Here is a 23,821-nt window from a genome sequence, read left to right on the forward strand (position 1 = left end):
TCATTTATTTTTGTCATTATTTCATTTTCAGCAGATACAGCCAGAACAACTGTGCCTGTGCGTCCTAGTCGATGTCCAAACAACGGCAGCATCAACAAACGAAGCTGCAGTTACCTCATCTGCGGTGCCATCGTGTGCAGTTTTGTTTATATTCAGCTTCATGCTATCTTACTTCATAGCACTCCTGCCCGTCCCATCGCTGCGAGAGTGACCTACAAGGCTGTCATTATCCCAAGTCAAATGACGAACAGTACTCCGTTTGAAAAAGGAGGATGTTTCAGGCAAGTTCATTTGTGGATCGGCAAACCTCTGACCCCCTCGGGTAGCCCAGGTGACTTTCTCTGTCCCGGTCTCCCCTGTGGTCTCAGGTTAGTTGTGAACACCGACATGGAGAGCCTTAGGAGCAGCGATGCCGTTATACTTTACCATCGTACGGGCTGGGACTGGGCCGAGATGCACCGACAGCGACCGCGAGGTCAGAAATGGATCTTCTACACACAGGAATCTCCAAGAAACACCCTCAAACACGCACTACCACCCATGGAATATCGTAACAACAGCTACAACTATATAATGACTTACAGGCCGGGAGAGTCACATCTCTACGCTTCGTACGGAAGGTATAATCCGGACGTCCCTCAGTTGCGTTCCACGGAAATGAAGAACTGGTCGCAAAATAAGACAAAACAGGTCGCATGGATGGCGTCCAATTGCAACATAGTTTCCTGGGACCGAAAAGGTTTTGTACAGGCTCTACGTAAGTACATCCCCGTTAGTATGTACGGTGGGTGTGGTGAGTTGCCATGCCCAAAAGATGAACGATGTAATATAGAGCTAAGAAAGCACAAGTTTTACTTAGCTTTGGAAAATAGCGAATGTCGTGATTACATAACTGAAAAATTCTGGCGAAATGCCCTCCATAATGACATTGTTCCTGTCGTGTACGGTCCACCGCGCGAAGACTATGAAAAGGTGTTTCCACCTGAAGCTTTCATACACGTGCAGGATTTCAAGTCCGTAAAAGAATTAGCCGAATATCTAATCAAGCTGGACGAGGACGACAGTTTATACAACAAATTCTTCGAATGGAAGAAGTCTGGATCCATCCAAGTAACAGAGGAAGAGTGGCTGCTGGAACCGGAACAAATTTGTAGCACTGTGGTATCCCGGCTCCTTGCAGACGAGGAAGATATGCGAGGTGGCACCTACTCTCCGAAGTTTCCCGAAAATTGGGTGCAGTGGTGGGACGGTTCGTGTACGAATCATGGATCTCAGTATCCGTAGAGGTTTGACTATACCTATCAAGGTGGAACTTAATTAAAGGTTAAAGGGAGCGTATAGTTTTGGTCTAGACCTAACTTTATTTTTCGATATTTTTTCCAGAGATAATGAGAAATCTCTCATGAAATATGGAAGAGCAAGTAATTCCAAGAGGGATTCAATTCTTATTTGATGAAATTAAGTTTTTAAAATTACTGAGAAATCCAAAACAGAGCATTCCTAATAAAAGGTGGGATCTACCTTTTATTGGGATTGCTTTGTTTTACTTTGTTTTTGGATGTCTCAGTTATTCAAAAACCGATTTTCATCTAATAAACTTTGAAAATCTCTTTAAAGGGTATGCTCTGTGCTATTTCATGAGTGGTTTCTTGGCATCTCTCAAAAAGATGAAAGTCCATTTCTCATGTCCACCAATACTGTACAGTGCGTTAAATTGTTCCCTCGACTCACCGAATAAGACGGAGCTTTAGAGTTTCACGACGGGGACGTTCAGAGGGGGAAAAAAACCTGAGCATGCGCAAAATTGATTTTTTTTTTTAAGAAACAGGTTTCGTACCATATGTGATAACAATGGTGATAATGTTGATCCTATTTCATATACAGTACTATGGGATTGTAATAAGTAAAAGTATGCAGGGTCCTTTAGAGCAGAACACTTGCTTACGTGTGTGTTTGTTTATTTTATGTCCATGCCTGATTGTGCATGCATGCAGATGCGTGCTCACTAGGTGTGACTGTTTGGGAATATCTGAATTATTTTGTTTATCCTTTTATCATCCTTTAAATAAATAACTGATGGCTATAGACTTCATGTTAGAAAGATTGCGCAGCAGTGGAATCAAAATCACAACTAGACGTTTGATCAGATTCGTAGATTTGCGGAAGACGAAGTGTAGCCACATAGCGGCGTTGATGCATTACCCCAATCCGTGATATGGGGTGGTTACTGTTTATTGTTTGCCATGCAGTGCAGTCAGCTACACACAGAGTGAATAAGTACAATAAACAAACTTCTTAGCATACATCCAATCAAGAATGTATTTTCAAGAAAAATTTGAAGATCTTGCGAACTGAATGAAATAAAGAGAAATTAGAGTAATTTATGAAAAAGAATTTCCACTGTCTAATGCTCCAGTTGCCCATTGTTGCATGACTAGATCCGGTTTTGTTGTGTTAAAAAATGAACATGAGTCATACTCTATGTTATTATATATATATATACATATATATATGGGTCAGAATTTTGAACGATGTACAATTGAGCCAAAACCAGGCAAAATTTAAAAAGTAGGAAATTCTCCAAATTATTCATCTTACCTGAAAGAGTATAACTCAAGCTTTAATATGAACCCAATTATACTAGGATTTTCCCTGAGGAACAAGTTTTTATTCACCGCTGAAGTTTACCATGTCCAGAGCAGCGAACGTCCGTGAGGAATAGTACAGCACATACACTTGAATGCCATTTAACATAGTTTGCAAAGATCTGATTCAGTTCAAAATCCTAACAAAATATCTTAAGGGACATGTGTACGTGCTTGCAGAATATTAAGCTTGTACTCTTAACCTGTACGTAATGGTAGACAACTGATGATTTAACTAAATTCGTCGTTTCTGTTGAAATATTGCTCTTCCGCTAAACACTTTCTCCACTTTACGCGCATTTTACAGAAGCTCAATATTTTGACCTCTTATTTCACTATCCCGTACTTCAATCCCCACTCCCAAATAATAACATACCTTTTTAAGATGTATCTGATCTAGGCAGTCTCTATAACCCAACGAACATAGCATAGTTTTCATCACGGAGGTTCGCATGTAGCTCACGGACGTTCGGAACAAACAAGATGCAGCTCTCTTGAGTTGGAAACGCATTCTACTCACAACAAACAGCAATTTCATGTCGAGAACAAACTCCTCTGCAAAATCCTGAACAGATATTACCAATTCTCAATTATATAAGCTTGTTTATCTTCTCATACTGAGGAATCAAAGAAAACAATTTTTCCATCTCTCGTAAATGAACGTACAACCGTACGTGTAATCTCAGTGACGTAGCCCATCCTTGAGAACGAATATATTTATCAAAATTTCTTTATCATGAAGTAAAGATTCAGGTCCTAAATTTGTTATCTAAAGTCTACAATGCAAAATTTGCTTATGATGCACATGGTCACAGCTAAAATTATGACAAAGAATTAACATAGAAAGACAACAGAAATGTGCTCTGTTATAGAAATACGAAGTCTAGCTGGGGAGGGCAAACGAATACGTTGGGAAGAAATCCCTCTATGTTTTCTCCTTGTGTTACACACAGTTACCGAGGAGAATTTGTATTATTATATTAGTCAGAAATGATAATAGGTTCGATACTACGAAGTTTCGTTATAACAAGACACAATAAGTCCATATTACTTGGATGGATGTTTGTGACTTCGATATTATACAATATGGTTTGTTATAACAAACATGGTGTAGCGCGTCATTTCGGAGGCTCGTTATTCATACAGTTTGTCAATACGAAAATTGATAGAGTTCGTATAATTATGAAGCTTTTTTTATTCGGTAAATGATAGGAATAATTGGAACATGAAAAATCATGTTCGCTTATCAAAATGTGGAGAAACAATTAAGTTAACAACTAAAATCCTCCAAATTTCAAAACCTCATAATAACCATTTTCACCTAAACGAATATCAGGCCCTTTCCACTTTTAGAAGAACGGACCTAGAAATAATGATCCTTGATATTTATTTTTCGGACTAACAAACTTTCGGAATAAGAAAATTTTTAATAACAAACCTCCTTAATTAACTACAAACTTTTTTTTTTCATTTTCGGAATAACAAACCTTTGGACATCAGAGTAACGAATCTTAGGAAGAGCGAACGTATCAAAGTGCAACCTTAAACCTATTCTTAATCATTACTTTTTTCAACATGTGTTTTCAAAGTAAGCACAAAAGCACAAACAAATTGATGATCTCTCTGTCTCTTAAATGTAAAATGAAAAAAAAAGATCTTGGAAAGAATTACAAATGAACATTGCTTTTCATTGATGAGTATAAAACAACACCATGTGATGACAAGCGGAGGATTTGTTTGTTTTCATCAGACAATAATTGTATACTGCATTATTTTTGTTCGCTTGTGAAAGCATTTCGATGAATAAAAAACATAAACAATCAAACAAAAACTTCTCCAGAGGAATTTGGTACAACGGGTGTGCACTGGCAATTCTTTTCTCTGTGTGTTGGAGCTCGATCCCTTCTCTATTCTCAGTCACTTTTATTTAACTGCTTCCATATACTTTTGAAACTTTTCCATTTTTTATTCAACACATGCCCATTACAGACTTCTTCCGTCATTATCCTGCATGTGATTACGTAGCACTTTTCGGATTTATTTTGGTTTGTTTTGTTTTGTTTATGTGTTCTGTTTGGTCGCAGCATGTCCAGGCTATTGAAAGAATGAGAGAAAAATCGTCATGAAGAGAAAAATAAGAATGAATTAAGGCATTTAATATCATGACAATTACAGCGAACGTCCGTTATGGAGGCCAAAACTGGATGTGTTCTGTTTGAGACGGCAGCTACCATACTCAAAAGATAAACACTTGGCGCACCTGTCACTAAAAAGTGGCACTGATCCTCTTTCTCCTACTATGTAATCCATTGACTTATTCTACCAACGAACATCCGTGACCAAAACGTTTTCCTTTTGTTATTACAAGTAAATTGAGTGCTGAACATTATTCACTTTTGGGTATGAGCGGCTCGGTGATTTGGTAATATTTTCAACTAACATTAACTTTATGTGCAGTGATATATTTGTAATTATCAGCAATTTCCTTTCTCGGACAGAACGTCCATGAGCGAAACTTTCAGAACCTGTAACAGTACAAATTGTCTCCAGATCCTCATTAGAAAGAAATTTAAATGCACAGAAATTACAGATTACGCAAAATTCTATTTTCCTACAACTTTGTTTTCAATGTTTTGCTGTTTTTGTATAATTAGAGGGAAAACAAGCGTAAAATTGTGAGTAAATTTTCAACTGTTTCTTCATCATGATCACATGACGCCTTAAAAATTCTGAAACTACTGCCTTAAACTCATTGTTTGCTTTGTAAAACTTTATTTGTGACTAATGGAGCTAAAAGTTTTAAAGAATACAGGACACTTTCGGGACAAATTATCCCTATCGAAGGGATTGCATACGTCACGGACGTTCGCTGGAATTGTCACGGACGTTCGTTCTACTGATAGGGTCATGTTCCAGGACGGATAACTAATCGGCAGAGAGTACCTAGCCTTCCTAACTCTTTCAAAAATTTGAAAAGGCATTGTCAATGCAAATTATAAGAAATTTGACATCCTTACAACATATGTATTGCTCAGAGGGGGATCAGGAGGTGAATTTTTAGAGAAAATATTAATTATTTGCTTGGTTTTCGGTGAATTGCATGGTCCATAAACTGCGGACAAGTCTCAGTCCGCTCCAAAAATAACATACAGCTCCTCGGCTAGAGAGCCAAAGGTAAAATGCACCTTCGTCATCAAAGCAAGATGGTGTCCCACTCGAAAACGTTTTAATCATCACGGACGTTCTTTTTTTTTTTCTCGGAGGTTCGTCTAAAAATATAATTTCGGTTCCTATTTGACAAAGGATGGACAGAAACTCAAAACAAGCATATTATCGTGTGGCTAGATCTTAGTTGATTACGACTCAGAACAATATCACCAATAGCGTTTAATGTGATACGATTTTTATTAGAAAATAGCGGAAGCACGTCCGTGACGAAAACTGAGTATAATTTTGCATAAAAGAATATTTCGTCCCATGTACAGCCAGCAGACGTACAATTTTTGCAGGATATGTTCATTAGGTGGAACACCAAATTTTCGTATACATTACAGTTGGGACAACAAGGTAGAATTTGCAGCAGCGATAGAAATAAAAGCACCACGGACGTTCGTCTGTTTAGGACTTTGATATTTCAATTGTTCTCTGTGATTTTATACGTGCTCATAAAGTTCTTATAATTTTGTGGTTCATACCCATGATATGTCAGATCCAGAACATGGTCAGATATTAGATGCCACGTACGCTTAAAAATGCATATCATTTGAAAAACAAAAATTATTGTGAAAATAGCGTTTTTACCGTATTTTTACGCTTTAAGTCCTTGTCAAATGAAAAATATCAGGCAAAAGTCAACCAAACCATATATTTCCTGAAAGGAAATTTACCAATCTTTGAGATGACATGAAAAAATCTGGTTTCTTAGATCATCCTGGCGTGTTCTAAGGGAAAGAATGTCATAAGGTGCGAAAATTGGCAATTGTACATCGTTCAAAATTCTCACCCATATATATATATATAGCACAACATATATATACCCCTCCAAAAAATTTGGAAATCTGTTTTTCAGTTGTAAAATTTCTCCACTTTGTAAGCACTATACAACACATGCTTGATATCAATGAAAAGATTATTAAATCCTCTTTGAAATGATATCCTACTCATTATGATTATGCTATCAAGTAAAGGGCTTTACTCAAAAGTGTCTGATAAGGTATGCATTGAAAAGCTGCACTAGAATGGACTGGCCTGCATGCAAACCCCGATCTTGGGATCAACTTGGCCGAGCTGTGGGGAAGAGGGTCACAAATGCAACGACATTGGCAGGACTCCGTCAGATACTGGTTGACGAGTGGAACGCCATTCCTCAGCAGCGAATCACGAAGCTAATCAACAGCATGATTACACGGTGTCAGGCGGTGGTGCAAGAACTTGGGTCGTCCACCAGATACTAAGCTCCGATCATGTTCATTGACAATTATAAAGACAAAGTAAACATAAAGCAAAGACCAAAAAACGACAAAATGATGACAAAATAAAGATGAAACTCCAATAACACCAAGACCATGACCTTTTAACTCTTTGTCATGGTTAATGTGGCGAGGTTTCTGTCAGATAATGGTTTTGAGTCATGATCGTTTTGCGTGACTGTGTGTGTGTGTGTGTGTGTGTTTGTTTATCTGTTGGTTGAAACGCATAAATGTATCACTCCTTTAAAAAATGCCGATGTTACAGTAAATGAAACAACAACGAAAACAATGGGGAACTCACTCATAGCGAGGAAACTCCATTGGGAACGTAAAAAATTGGGCCGTTTTTGCAGCATTTAAATTCTGATTTTGTACCTCATATTGTAAGCACTGCAACTCCATATATAGGATAATCATAAACAAGTATGGTATCAAATGAAACAATCTTTCTGTGGTACTACGCACAAATAAATTATTTCAAAGGAAAAATGACAAATGAATGATCAAACTCAGATTTCTAAACTTTTTGAGGGGTTTGCATATATATATATATATATATATATATATAAGATTATTTACATATATAATTTATATATGCTACTACTACAACTATTATTACTACTTCAACTTCAGGTATCTCAGGAGTTGCATTGAATGATTGGGCGAATATCCAGCTAAAAAAGAGGAGATTTTTTTTTCTCCAGTGATATGCAATGGACTAACCACGCGGTAAATGTGTAGAAAACGCAAGGAAAAAATATGGCATTGACATTTATTATCGTATAAAAAACACCCATTTATGCATATCCTACTACGATGTAAAAGACACAGCGCCATGAATAAATTTCTGTTGAGAGCGCAAATGTGTCATTACATCTTGGTCAACATGAGTAAATGAATGTTTACATAATTTCATGTTACACTCAGCAAAGAAAAAAAAAGGAAAAAGATAAAACACTTGTTCAAACTATATTTCTCTTTTGGAATATATTGCCTAAAGTTTATGTATTATATATCACATGAAAAATCAATTTAATTGGCTGTCAAAGCTAGTGGGTCAATAAAAAGAGAAACTTTACGCATGAGTGAACAAAATTCTTCTCTTCCAAAAACACAAAAAGTAAAGACTGCAAAAATGAACAAGTTGACAGCCATTCGTAACGATGAGAAACATAAGACAAATTTAAAACAATAAAAAACATGAATTAAGTTACGAAAATAAACCTATGATATCTTACAATATCTTTGAAGCCCAAAAGATCAATAAGGCCTGAAAATAGAGGCGGAGAATAAAGAATTTTCTGTCAAATTCAAATTTAGATAATAGAGAAGAAGCAATTTTGACACAAATGGTAGGCATTCGAATCTATTTCTCGAATTAGGGAAATTGTGAATGATAGTTGGGTTATGAATTTGTCTCATGAATTCTTGAATTACTAAATCAAGAAAATAACATAAAGATAATCATAATCTGCTCACCGAGACATTTAATCATCTTTCTTGCCGTCACTCCCTATGTCATTTGAAGTTTGAGTTGGCAGAAATTTATTTTCCCCCTTTAGTTTCCCACTTTGATTTTATTTAAGGTTATGAAGAGATAAAGAGAACGGAAACTTATTATTTGCTATTTCATTCATGTCCATTCATTGTGTTAAAACTGCATACAAAGTCTTTTTTTATTGTTTGCATGTGAAAGACAACATACCAATTTTTTGCAATTTTTTACTTTTGTGTCTCGGAGATGTGAAACGAATGTGTTCACTTTGATATGCAAAAAGTTTTCCTTTATATTAACCTAATTGGTTGATAGCCAATTAAATTACCTATGATATGTTATTCATAATAAATAGATTTTGATTAAAATATTCTGTGAAAATATGTAATTGAATAGTATTTATTTTTCTCTCTTTTTTTTGCTGAGCACATGTCCTTTTTTCTACTCAGGAACGCATATGGTGTTGCAAAGAATGGTCAGAGTTTGTCGTCACGAACAAGACATACATCGCATGTTGATAAATTGTAAAAAGGGACGGATTTAACATTCTTCAAAACACATGTATTATATTACCCAACTCGACAAAACATCTTCATTAGCCAGAAATAAACATGATAAATTGGTGATTACATTTTGTTTTAAACTAAGCTCATTAACATTTATTATGAGAGTGCCAGTTGCTTGTTTATTCATATTGTATTTAATTTTGATATTTACTGTAATCGATGTTATTTGTTATCTATTTCCATTCTTTCATTATTTTTTTCGTTGATTTTGATCGTCTCATTACAATAAAATCTATATGTATAAAGAATATACAGAGGGGAAAATGCTTGAGATCTTTTAAACTATATCAAGAAGCTCAAAAGCATTGCATAAAAGGACTGCCCTGCGCTTTTATTGAAATCTACCGGCAAAAAAAAAAGAGAAAAAAAATATAGATTTTTTGTTAATTTAGAGTAGTGAAATTTATATGCACAGTTAAGGTGGAAATATTTCAAATGAAAGGTCGAAAATTTCCAATTGAATATTCAAAATTTACTTTTCTAGCATAATGAAAGAGCACTTGACTAGATAATCCACTTTCAGAAAGCAGATTAAATAATTGCTCTTTAAACATATGTCAGTATCAAGTTGATGGAGTGTGTAATTTTTAATAAAACAATGAATTTTTATGGGATTCCTTTATTTTCTTTATATTGTTGTCTACACATGACGCCATAACCTCTAGTAGTCTCCTCGTCCAAGCAGTTCTAACACCAAAAACTTTTTTAGAATTTATGACTTTTGCATTGATTTTCTTCAAAACATTCACTGATGTGTTTCTATTAATGTTGCTGCTTTCACTCAATCCAATTTCTCCACGGGCTTGGGTTTCCTTTAACTAACTTTAAGAGACAAGATAAATGTGTTCGCGTGATATAGAGATAAAATACTATTTTTCCTTCAGATTTTTTTTTTTTTCTATTTCGTATGTAGAAAACATTTTAAGAGTAGAAACTAATGTGTTGACATGTTCGCAAATGTTTGTATAAACCATTAGCATGTTAATTCCTATTTTACTTCTCTTTGTATGTTTGTGAACTCTTAATATAAATGAAATGAAATGAACTGAAATAAAGGCTAAAGAGAAAAAATAACATTGATATACGTTTATTGAATACCTTTAGCTCACGTAAGTTTTACATCAGTATCTTTCGTAGAGAGAAAAAACAAGATATTCAACGATTTAATTGCCCGGTAATAGACATCATGGCATTAACTATAGCGAGCTTTCAAAGCCACCAATATCAGCCACCACTTTTTAAGATATTGATATCAAACGTGCCGTTGCATAGGTTTTCTCACAAACCAAAATAGCATCGTACTTCCCTGCCTTTTCTCTCCAGTTGTTCATATCTTCTTCTTTTTTTTACAGAACCAATGCTGCTCCCTCGGTGTACATGGAAAAAGTATGTTAACTTGGTTAATGCAGTGGGGTTATTCTTATTTGTCTTCTTACATTTTCGTTGTAAGGTTGGTTGTTCATTTTCATTTCACACATTCCATAGGTTACACTCTAACATAGATAGAAAGTTCAAAGTTGCACCTTTCAAGACGCTTCCATTGGGAAAACTGGTTTGAAAGGTGTAAAAGTTTCACCCACATTGGCATTGTCAGTGACGTTAGTACTATAAAGGTGTAAAGTTGAATCTAATTTTTTAGAGTGTGGTCCTGTTCATTTCCTAGACCAATGCTTTGCAACAGAAACCCCCTTCACGTTGCTGATAACATCATAACACAGTTCAGAAACAATAATAAATACTCAGTAGCCTGAATATGATTTCTTTTTTTGTCACCTAGTATCAAAGATCATAGACGATGGATAAGTGTAATATTGATTCGGAGCAAACGTCGTGCTTACGGACTTTAAGGACGGGCAGCAAGAAGTGGAAGGGTCAGGTTCGTTAAGATAATTGTTATTCTAAAGAGTTCGTATGAGATGCCGATTTTTTGACAAACATTGTTATTTCGTCAGGCAAAAACAGTTATGTTGTGTACAATTTGATTCACACAATTTAGATTGCGCTGTCAGATATGAAATTGTAACTTGTAACTTCATGCAATGCACAGTCAGAAACAAAACGAAAACGTAAATGTCACTGGAACATCGCAATCGCATGCCTTACTGGTCCAGCACTGCTTAGAAAATGATGAACCGTCAACTTGTGTTAGAGCTTTCAGCAGCAGCTTTCAGCAGCAAAGCTAAATTTTTTACCTTCTATCACAACAAGGGTACACAAAGGAATGGTCGACATGACAAGTGTACAAGACAAAAAGGAAAACCCCATTTAAAATTAACATTTAGCAATAAATGTCTCTCATTTCTCGTCGCATGCAGGTAGTATACTTGGGCAAGAAAATCATGACAAGTTTTCAAGGGGGGGAAACACGCTTATTTGATATTCTTTTCTTTGCGGAGATTTTGTCGCACTGGTATTAAATATCCACTTATTTCATGGGATTGTTCAGGTAACATATATGTTCGTTAAAACAGGAATTTTAAAAATTTGGTTTATAGCAGTGACTGCCCATGCTAGCAATATTAGCTGACAAAAATCTGTGTCCTTCCCCTTTCGAAAATGGTTGCATCCGGCCTCCTCGCTCAGGGGGTTTCTTTACCACATGCGCGTTCCCCATTTTCGGGAAAAGGGATAGAGAGTTTCAGTTTGGGGAAAAACCGACAAATCGTTGAAATAGGGTGTCTTACAGAATCTTTCCCGGAAATATTACATTATTACAAAACACTGTTTTGTTTTGTTTGTTTGTTTGTTTGTTTGTTTGTTTGTTGCCGTTGTTGGTTGTTTTGTATTTTTATTATGGGCGTCTTAAACTCTTTCCCGGACAATCCCGAAATAGGTTCCGAACAGGCTAAGTTTCAAACCTCTGAAAAAAAAATATATATATATGTATGTAAGGGTAGTACGGCTTCTCGGTGTTTACCCCACTCTCTCAAATATGCTACTGTGCATATTTTGTTGCAAAGCACACTGGGGTGGCCGTCTTTTAGCAGGGAAGTACATCTTCTCTGGTATATTTAGCATGCGAAAGTCTCTCGAGATATTCCAGTCCGTGTAAGGGTTGAAACTGTTGGCACTCTTCAACCGGAACTCTTCTTTCAGTTATAAGGGGTAATTTAGTTATTCTCTCTTTAAAAAAAAGAAAAAAAAATGTGATGGGAGGATCACAATCCTAACCCATTTCAATCCCTAAAGGTGGTATCTTTAATGATCTGGAACGAGTATATATGTGTATGCTTGACAACGTGAGGTGGGGCGGTTGATAACAACCTTATGAACTAATTAGAGAGAATGTTGTCAAGCTGATTTTCACCAATTAAGCTTTTGATGTTAAAAAGTATTCTTGCCAGATTTAGAGACAAGCTCATCTATCCGTTTCATAAAGAAGATTGCTGTTAATATAAGGTAAAATTATTGCAATGTAAACAGCTGCTTGGAAACAATTAGCCAGCACTAAAATGAAGGTTTCTTCCCCGATAACAATGACTGAAATTGCAAATGTTGCTAACATATTATTCATGAAAAGGGTCTGGTCGAGAAGGGAGGGGTGGGAGGAAATGTCCACACACATTATTTGTGATACTATACACTTCAGTATCGGAAGAAGGTAGTCCTGCGAAATAGAACACTGTCATCTCAGTATTGATCCTCATTTTAGAGGAGTAGGGAAAAGGTATCTCTTTGCGTTGATCAGGCGATAGGTACAGCAATTTTACAGGAGCGTGATATAACGTGAAATATTAAACAGAAACAATATAAACTACTCTCACAAAATTCATCTTCATAAAAGCTTCCCTTCCAAAAAAAGAAAATACAAAGAAAATTACAAAGTTAATGACGATAATGGGTCTCCAGGCTCCCAATATTTTGGAGCAGCCATTCGTAAAGAAGCTCTGCTCTGAAGGCAATCATTTTTTGACAAGTGCAATTATCCCGGTTTAGTGGATTCAATTGCCGTGCTTTTTTACATCATAAACTTTGCGAAAGAGACTTAAAATTGTTGCTAGATTCAGATGCCTTATGAAGGAATATATTTCCTTACATGTACTTCTTCTCATCGCTGTTCTTTTTAGTACTTACCCCACGTTTTGTGTAAAGAGAAGGAAGGCACCTCAGCCAGCACAGCGACACATAGCAAATTGCGCTGCCAAACGTGAGGTAAGTCTCCGTAGAACGTTCCAAGATGTATAACACAAAGAAATTCAAACGGAATATTTTTCTTTGATCATTTGCGCATTCGATAACAATTATAACAACAAAAACATCAACAAAGCTTGACCTGTGTAAATTGCATATTTGTATAATTTTATGAAGGGCACATTAAATAGAAAAAGTGGTGAGTAAGCAACCTTGTCAGTCGAATTCACAGACATCTGAATAAAAAGTACTGTGTGAAATGGCAGGTAAGCATGCATTTTTTGTTTTCGTCATTAAGATGCATCCCTCTTTGTAATGAGTGAAACAAAAATTTTCATAGGAAAGAGTAGTCTGATTACAATAATAATCCCAATAATTTCATCTGATACATGCTATTTCCGTCTACTCTTACAAAATAGCATAGTGGTTCAATCCTATTCTAAATATCACATTCATATAAAGAAAAGGTCTTTTAGCAAATGTAAGCTAAATTTTTCACCAATTCAAGAAAATGATCATGTTTGATAAGCAATGTGATATTTATCTATATCAATAAACCAACATATGTCCTTCAACGCTTTAATTTTTTTTCTGATACCTCCTGGTTGGCAGATTAAGGAAATGATAAGGTTATAAGTTTTTAATGAAACCATTATCAATTTAATTCAATTTCTTTTATTTTCATATTTCTCAATGAAAGAATGTACATAAAACATCAAATACAAAATGAAGTGAATCATAAAGATTCGGCTTGGATGCACAGTAAATCAATGTAAACATATAAAGCATAGCGGTGAATCTTCGGAAGTTTGGCTCTTTGCATAACGCTAAAGAAATATGGAAAAAAAAGTGTTTAACACGCTAGGAAATTGGTATCAAGGAACAATAGGAAATATGAAATAATATAGAAATGAACTTTTCATGCATTTTCAGAAATGGAATTACACTGGTTTCCGTGGCTTTTAACTCTGAGTAAGTATTCATTGTCGATGAAAGACAACTTTCCAATGTCACTGAACTAACTTGTTTAACAACACTATACGTTATAATGATAACCTTGAAATCATTCCTTTAAGAACAAACTGACATCATAGAAAAATATGATTATTGGTATTTATTCTCACTATCACAGGAGTATTGGAACAGTTTAGTAATTTCATGTAATGATAATCAGGAGTCAACAGGTGAGATTAGTGTATAGATGGCAAGGCTTATCATTGGAGTTTCCTACTCAAAGCGTACCTAGTTTCCATTCGATTGATTATGCTGATATATGAAGGTAAACTGCAACACCTCACTTCATAATGGTGAACCGCTGAGTCTACTACTTCATATCTGATAAGTTCGAGTTAATTAGATTTGTGTAAGGTCAGAAAGAAATGTAAGGCGCCAGCTACTTCAGTTTGTTAATTAGAGAGAAGAAAAAAAAAAACCTCTGTGTTCACTTAAGTGAAATTCACAAATCAGTGCAATGGTTAAGGGCTTTGGAAGACTCTTCCAATGAAACAAACTATAAATGTATAATGTATAATGTATAATATTCTTTTAAATCATACCTCTGACACAAGAACACATCAGCAAACCTCTATTATAACTGCCGGGATTCTTGGATTGGTTGGGTAAATCGTATAGAGAGTCAAAGACCTTTCTTTCGATTAAAACCAGTGTTTGGTTGAAAGAGGCCAGAAATGTGTGTGCGGATTGTTGTTCCCAAGGTTTGTAATTCTGAAATTGAGCCACTCCGAAGGTTTGTTGATGAAACTTTGTTTCTCAATTCCGATGCTTCCAAAGTATGCACACCTTCCTTTCATTTTCAGAGCAACGAAGCTTATTTTCATTATTATTATTATTTTTTTTGATAAACGAATCTTTGGAATAAAGCCGTAATAATATTCGGATTAACCATTCCCTCCCCGCCCCCCTTTTTTTTTTTCTCATTTTCAGATCAACCAGAATCTACAGTTATAAGGAATTTATGTATTTCATTATTATGTCTGATTATTGAAAAAACAATCTAGATAAGCGTTGTTGAATTAGGCATATACACATCTTTCAGAACTTTGGAATATCTAATGCATAATACAAATACAAGCTCGGACTGCTTACACATATGTGTAGATTTATCGAAGAAAATTATCTTTTTACGGTGATTTTGAAGGTCAATATGTTTTAAGTAAATTGGAACAGGGAATTATATAAACTAACAGTATGGCTTTGTATCTTAGTTCTGTTTAAAAGATCAAATTTATACACACACTTATCAATTGTTAACATCTTCTTCTTCTTCTCTAGTCACTACGCAAAAGAATGTCAAAAATTCTTCTAATCCAATGTCGGATGCTCTGCCTGGCACAGGGCGTTAGAGGGGCCAGATTTTCTTATGTGCTTCTCCCTGTTATGTGCAAGGCTCTGGTTCTGGTTCTGGTTCTGGTTCTGGTTCTGGTTGTATACTGCATACAACGCCCTGGTGGGCTATCACGGTACGGTGGTCGAGGTCATTTGCAGCAGCAACAATTAAATTTTGAAGTGAGCTTTTTGGGTTATGTTAAACACATCTATATTGAATAGATCTGCTTTAAACTTGTCGAGGTTGTGGGCCGTCTTCACACTATCTGGTAGTAGGTTCCACTCTGGAATAGTGCGAGCGTAGAGGGAGTACTTGAGACAATCCTTACTAAATCTAGGCCTCTCATAGCAAAATTCTCCATGAAGCCGACGAGTATGGTAGTTTCCTTTGTGGATGAATTTCTCTACATTGTTTGGGATCAGTCCATGGGTTTCTTTATAGATTGTTGTAAGTCTAGCTCTAGTACGACGGTCTTCAAGGGTCTCCCATCCAAGTCTTTGGACCAGGAAAGACGAGCTGGTTTCTCTGTTGTAATTGCTGGTTACAAATCGTGCAGCTCTATTTTGGATTTTTTTTCAATTGATTATATGTGTACCCTGCGGAGGGATCCAAGATGGCATTGCAGTATTCCAATGTTGGGCGTACCAGTGATTTATATGCAACTGACTTAACTTCAGGAGGACAGCAGAGGATATTTCTTCTTAGGAGCCCCAGCATGCTATTTGCCTTGTTGCATATTTTGTGCCACAAGGTATCACTCTTGAAACATCCGAGTCAGATGTGACCCGGAACTGGGTCCGTTGGGGTCATACGCCGTTCCGGGTCAAAAATATTCATGACTCTGAATCGGTTATATCTGACCCCATTCATTGTCATTTCTGACCCGGAACGGTGTGTGTAACCGACACACAGCGACGTCCTTGAATGTCTTCGCTTTGTGGTCGACCGGAATGTTTGCATGTAAAGTGATTGTCGAGACCCGGATGCTCGTGATATGCACTAATGTCGCCCGCTGACCTCCACGACCCTGCAAAATACCAACTGCAATTGCCTCGCAAAACTACCTCGTATAGGTAATAATTGGTTATATCCACACTCGTTCGATTTCGCCTTCAAAACCGTCGTTTATTCTAAGGCGGTACTCATTGGTAATGCGTTGGTATAGCGCAATGGATGATTTTCAGCAAGATTTTTTTTTTTCATACAGGTTGTCCATAAAGTCGGTTTAGTGCACTATACGTTGCCTGTCATCGTCAAGTTTGTAGAGTAAGTAAACCAATTGCATCACTGCCAAAACTGATGACAGGCTACAAGCGTTTATTCAATAAATTCGTTAACTTCAATGCTCAGTCAAATTGTATGAATGTCTCTTTCTGGGAGATGTACTTGCAAGCGTTTCTATTAACTTTTTCCTGATGAATTATCGCTGTTGTTCAGACCTTTTAGGCAATTTAAGTAACATTTCTGATGCACTACGGGGTTATTATTTTCATTTTTCAGTAACAAGTATTGCAAAATATTTATTTTCATGTTATTCGTAATCTGTGGCGTATATGTTGTTCAAAGAACAATTGTTATCTGTTTGTATCTCTTGTACGTAACGCCGGTGGAAGGCGCATTTCCACATTCGCATTGTGGACAATAAAACAACTCAATTCAATCCAATTCAATTCAAACTTGGCATAGACCCTCAAGGCTATAAAAACGCCAGTTGAATATGCAAAGAAGTTAAATTTCTTCCCAAATCTGACATGAAGAAGGAAAATATGCTCCTAGTTATTTGTCAAATGAGTATAACAACGCGATGGCTCTAGTACTGACCATTATACTAGCGTTGCCAAATTCCTCCGCATATCGAATGGAGAAATTTTAATGCTGATTGACAAATACTAGTGATCGTAGTGTCACTTCAATGGGCGCAATTTGCATTCTGATTTTTTACATTTAAACTCCCGAAGAATTTGAACACATTTTTTTTTTGTCTTGTTTTTCTTTAGTTTGTTCTTTTTCTTCTTACCGCGATCGCATTTCGGACAAAATTGATTGCCCGAAATATCAATAAGGTTAGAAATTGAACTTGAAATCCCATAACAACGAAAGCTTCTCGCAGGGGCAGTCATGCCCCCCCCCCTCCCCCCAAAAAAGAAGAATGCACAGTTGCATTACGAGAAAAGTTATGACCTTATACATACGGAATGATAATGCATTCATTTTAGAAAGTGTTAAAACAAACGGTGCGGTGTGAAGGCAATGACAGCGAATGATAGCGTCTATACCACTCATGAAATGCATCAGGGGAATCAGATATAACAATATGATTACCTCCATTTTTACCCCATTTATACATTACAACTGTTGATGTAACAAGTGAAAGCGACAAAATACAAGCACTTGGTCAAAATTCAGTAAGTAGTCGGAAGAGCGCCATCTATGCCACACTCATACAAAATTACACGTGTCGACCGAACCGGAGTAACTGCATATTTAATTGTAATCAATCGCTTAAAAGATCAATTTCACCCCATGCATCTTTTTCATTGTTTACTTTTGCACATCTTCTGGTGCACCGTGCGCCATGGGAACTGTGGAGGTACATCTTTTAGTTCTTACTACGCGTTATTTGTTTTATTCATTGTTGTTTCAGCGAAAAGTTAGTGGCTAATATATTTGTAGATTATGTGTGCATTTTTATATTTTTGAGTGTTTGTCCTACGGAAAGACGGGAATCTTTTCTCTGGATGTATGCACGACTGTATAATATGAAGAGAAGTTTGATTAGTAAGGAAACAAAAATATTAAAAGATATTATTTGTTTATTTTGTTCTGTTATTTTCTGTTTGTATATATGTTTTTTGATTGTTTAATGACATCTTATTGCTATTTAAAAAAAAAAAGAAAGAACTAATCAGGGCGGCTATGGACGGACGCGGCCAGCTCCAGCAGGACATGACGGCTGTGATGACGTCATAAAAGATGGAAGACGAGTTGCGCAATTGTTGAAGCACGAGATCGACCGAAGCAGGGCCTTCCTCACTCCTACACAGGGACGTATCCCTGTCGTGAGGCTGGTGTGCAAGGACCCAGGTAAAGTGGTGGTATACCCTTTTCAGGAGAGTAAAGCTATAATATGATTACATGCATGGATTCAGCAAATGAGTAAGTGCATATATATGAGAACAACATGCCAGTGAATATTTAGAAAAGCCTGAAAATCCGTTAAAAACTTACTTTGGTTAAAATCTATTTGTCGTTATCTCTGGATAAAATTACCACAACAACATGCGACGCCCCAGTAGGCAACAGTAGAAAGAAAAATATTTTAACCTTTAGAGGACTGACGAAATTTAACTTTTATAATTTCCCAGATTAATACGAAGACAAATATTGGCGAGGCTTAGGACGTAATAGAGAAATTACAGCGAAAACTGGGGGGATCTATAATGTTCATATCATTAATTAATCGTAGGTTATAACAAAACAACAAACGTGACCATGCACCTCAAAACGAACATAAAGTCGCACTCACTGATTTTGCGTGAGGACTGAAAATAAGTGAAATGGGTCAATCTAGACGAACTTGACTTTTTCGTATTTTCTGAAAGAGCTGGTCTTCTTTTACATTATGCTAACATTTGGTATCATAAAACGGGCAGGAATGTGTGGTTTTTTCTAGCAGTTATATCGCACATTTTTGGTAGAATAGTGTGATTAGGTGTGTCTTTAGAATCCCTTTTTCATTTCTGAAAAACCTTGTCCACACTCTTCACTTTCAACTCTAATAACTTTTGAAAGGATAGTGCTACTGCTTTGAAAGTTGGCATTAATTATGGACAGAATGTGTTAATAAGGCATGCTTATTTCAGTTTAATCTGATAATCCCTTCATTGTTGTTACTCTGGTGGTTTACTTCCTGTTTTTTGTCCCATTCATCGCACAGCCAGCACGGTTTGATAAAGATTAAGCGCTTGAATAGACACTGTACTTCAGAGCCTCTTTTCTCAGTTCACACTTTTCCTGAGTTTGTGCTTTCTTTCCAATATTTAGATAGGTAAGGAAATTCAATTTGATTTGATTTATACATCATTTTAAAGCTTAAAGTCTGCTCTTTCATAATATGGTCTTAACTAAAAATTCATGTCTTGCGACTTTTTGTTTGTTTTGAGGTGCAGGGTCACAAATGTTCATTTTCTCATTTTTATTTTGAAATGTGCCCATATTCTGACCAGGAAACTTATTTGATTTTGTAACCTAGTACATACCTTCCTTTCTGTGGCACATTGAAATTTCAGAATACTATACAGTTTAGATATACCTGTCAACACCTACACACTGCAAAAAGTCCGGTGTTAAATAGTGAACACCGAGCTGGTGTTATGTAAAATTTTCGGTGCTCATTTATGGTGTTAGATTAACACCTCCGGGTGTCATTTCCAAATTTTAAACTGTTTTTTGAAGACTTTCTTAGTAACTGCACTTCTTGTTGATTTTTAATTTAAACAAGACGATCAAGAATTTTACATTAAAATACTAGATTTTTGAAAAAAATGTGAAAATAAATTTACACCAAAGTAACACCAGCTGGTGTGGTCTCTTATTGAAGCTGGACGGGTGTTAAACCATTGATATTAACACCAATGAATATCAAATCAACACCATGTGGTGTCATTTTTGAATTAACACCAGTACAGTGTCAAAATAACACCAGGTACAGTGTCAAATTAACACCACGAAGTGTCAGGTGAACACTTTTCAACACCATCACAGTGCATTTTTAACACCTGTGGGTGTGGTCCTTTATTGAAGTTTGATCGGTGTTAGATTTAAAACCCGTGGTGTTAAATCTAACACCGATGTTTTTACAGTGCAGGAACCAATCACTGAAATGTGAGTCGGAACGGAAAGTAATAAATCAATGACACATATCATATATGAATATGAAAAGGTAGAAAAATACTACATGCATGTTTAAAACAATATATATGTATGGTCTATATATACATATATATATATATATATATATATATATATATATATATATATACATATAGATGCTATATTCTTTTAAATACAACAATTTATGAATAAACACAAAGGCATCTGTACATTCATGTAGGTCTTGTGTAATCTATCCTCAGCCTGCCTTTCGTCACCTTGTCCGGAAAATTCGGTTTGCGTGGAAACAATCTCAACCTTTCAGTGTATGTATCAATTACTATACTTGCAGGTACGAGTGTAACTGAAAGGTCAAGTGTACAAGTGGGTGTGGTTAAAACAATGATGTGTAGTGCTCTGCACGTGAGGTAGCAATGTAAAAGCGATATTTTAGGGGCTAAAGTAATATACAGGTTTTGTAATCGATATTATCATCACGAGTATCGGTACAGTTGTTATCGTCATCATTTAATCACACAGTGTGGAATAAAAGCACCCTCAGTTTAGAGCCTTTTGAAACCAATTCCAACGTTCTATTCAATAATGCTCTAGGTGATAGATCTATGGTTCGAAAGTTAGTGCTCTTATATAATTGCCTTTTTAGTGGATTGTTATAGGGTAGGTTTTAATCTTTGGACATAATGCTGTTTCCACGGTAATACCGCTGAATGCTGTCCATCTGGGACTTTTACACTGAACATGGTGTCCTGACATATAACAAGATTTTCTTAATGAGACAAAAAAAAATCCTTGTCAACTTCGTTGGATTTTAGATGATCGAAAACTATTCTAAATGTTAAGTTGTTATCTAGGTAAACAAAGTGCCATGCGCTCAAAAATTATTAACTTGATTACGTAGTTCTGTTCGTGCTATGAAGTCCACGTGTATACTTCGAACCCCCCAGCCTTGGACATCGTTCTTTGGGAAATCTTTGTAGCTTGGTAAAGAGGATTTTGCATTAAAATTTCAATTCGAAAGATATGTTTTTGGCGTGTTTTGTCGATAACGGTGTTATATCATTGAGATTGAATGATATGTCAAGAAGACGTACAGATTGCAACATAGGATCTTTGCTTCGTTAAACGTAATCATCTCCATGTGTAACTGTTTACATTCCCAAAAGGCGTTCCATCTGAAAAGGGTATTGTGCATGCAGAGAAAGACCGTGATGTCCGCCTAATCGGCGGTCGTAACAAACGGGATGGTGCAGTAGAAGTGAAGAGTGGCGCCACTGGTCATGCTGATTGGTTATCGCTTCCCGCCTCGCACTGGGACATATTTCAAGCATCGGTCCTCTGTAGAGAGTTGGGCTATCCAGGCGCCCTTGCTGCCTATGCTACGGAAGGAAGTCAGAATTCTACAACTCACATTTTCGCCGTAGCATCGCTACCGAGTCATTTCCGATGCAATGGTAACGAATCAAGAATGGATGAATGTACCCGAGTCTCATCTTTTGTCGAGGGCTTCGGCGACCAGCCAAGCTCCAATGACGTCACATGGTTTGCCCATACCTCCTGCTGTACCAGTAAGAATACCAATAATTATTTTCCCGAATGTCAATTATCGCACACCTAAAATACATAGGTTTCCTTGGTTCTTTAAACCATAAAGCATATAGGTTTTTTTATGGCTTTAGCCTTTAAAACAGGACACTTGAGTGGGAGGAAAGGATGAAAGTGACTGATTTACATTTTCATCAGGCTCTTATATAGCCTAGGCCTACTAACTGCTCCTTTAAAGGTACTTGCACAGGTAGGCCTTCTAAACTTTTTGATTGTTTTCAACAGTGACATTATGGGCAATCTTTGAAGTTTTCGAAATTTTTTTTCGATGGTTTAGAATTAAAATCCCGTGTGCTTTCAAGGCATACCTTGAATACGACCTGAATGATGTAATCAGTAAGTAGACAAGCTAATTCATACAAGTGTTACGATTCATGTAGTGTCAGATCACAGCAATGTAATGTTTTGTTTTTTTGTCCTCAATTTGAGGGACTTTATTTAAATCAATTATTCAGAATCATGCATGAGTCAATACCAGCATAAGACAATTGTAGTCACAGTTCAATTTACATCAAATGAAAATTCTGTATTAACGGATGTTATCATCGATTTCTCGAATACTTCTTTTTTTTTTAGAGAGATGTCATTACAATATAACAGAAACTCATATTTGAATTCTTTTACAATAAAGGATGCAGTAAATCGCTGGTTTCTGTATTCTTCCATGAGATACACCTTATAAATTTCATATTCCATGAAATTAATTATTACGTTGATAAAGAAATAATCCTCACAAATTTCATACGCCATTGCTATGATTTTCTCATCTATGATAATGTTTTTTCTTGAACATTCAAAAATAAGGTCACTGGTCCTTGCCCAGATGTTTCTTATTCTCGGACAGTATAACAAGTTATGCATTAACGAATCATTTTCATAACAGAATTTGCACTGTGCATTTGTGGTAATTTTCCATTTCAATAGATTATCCTTAAAGGGATCGTACAGTTTTGGTTGACACTTAATTTCAGGTTTCTAACATTTTTCGGTGAGATAATGAGAAACCTCTTATGAAATATGAAAGCATGTAATTTTGTGAGGAGTTCAACATTTATTTGATGAAAATTGGTTTTGGAATGGCTGAGATATCCCAAAACGAGCGATTCTAATAAAGTGTGGGACCCACACTTTATTACGATAACTTTGTTTTACTTTGTTTTTGGATGTTTCATTCATTCCACACCCGATTTTCATCAAATAAACTTTGAATTCCTCTTAAAATGGTATCCTCTGTACTATATTATAAGTGTTTTCTTGGTATCTCGCAACAAGTTAAAAGCCAAATTCTCATCTCCACCAATACTGTACTATCCCTTTAAAAGGTACAATATTGTTTATCACTTTGAATTAAACTGTTTTATCTTGTTGAATTTCACTTTCAACAGTTTAAAAGCAAATACTGACTCCCAATCAAATGTATAAGGTAGGTCGAGTTTACGTTGCCAAATGATGATCATACTTGGTTCTGAAACCTTTTTTTTTTTCTTTTAAACAGGTATAATACATTTTTGGCGTTTTTGCCGAGGATATCAGAAACATTACTTCTTGACACTTCAGACATCTGTTGACTATTCATGTCATTTTCAATTTTTTGATTACGTAATTTATGCAACCAAAAATGAGGGAAGGCGTGTTTCAGTTTTTGATACTGAAAAGAAACAAGTAAATTATCA

General features: G+C 36.0%; 1 protein-coding gene across 1 annotated transcript; it reads left to right on the forward strand.

Annotated features, from left to right (window-relative positions):
• The first annotated feature begins 240 nt into the window (after nucleotides 1-240).
• LOC139733637 (glycoprotein 3-alpha-L-fucosyltransferase A-like) lies at nucleotides 241-1,284 on the forward strand. The gene has a single exon (XM_071644450.1). It carries the CDS (start codon nucleotides 241-243, stop codon nucleotides 1,282-1,284), a length of 1,044 nt encoding a protein of 347 aa, XP_071500551.1.
• The last annotated feature ends 22,537 nt before the right edge of the window (nucleotides 1,285-23,821 follow it).

Source organism: Diadema antillarum, unplaced genomic scaffold (genome assembly GCF_040938485.1).
Source record: "Diadema antillarum isolate AM-2024a unplaced genomic scaffold, OU_Dant_1.0 seq00000485_RagTag, whole genome shotgun sequence".
NCBI classification, from domain to species: domain Eukaryota; kingdom Metazoa; phylum Echinodermata; class Echinoidea; order Diadematoida; family Diadematidae; genus Diadema; species Diadema antillarum.

Excerpts from the sequence above, each read along its gene's own strand:
- LOC139733637 (XM_071644450.1), top strand. The coding sequence starts at position 241 with ATGACGAACAGTACTCCGTTTGAAAAAGGAGGATGTTTCAGGCAAGTT.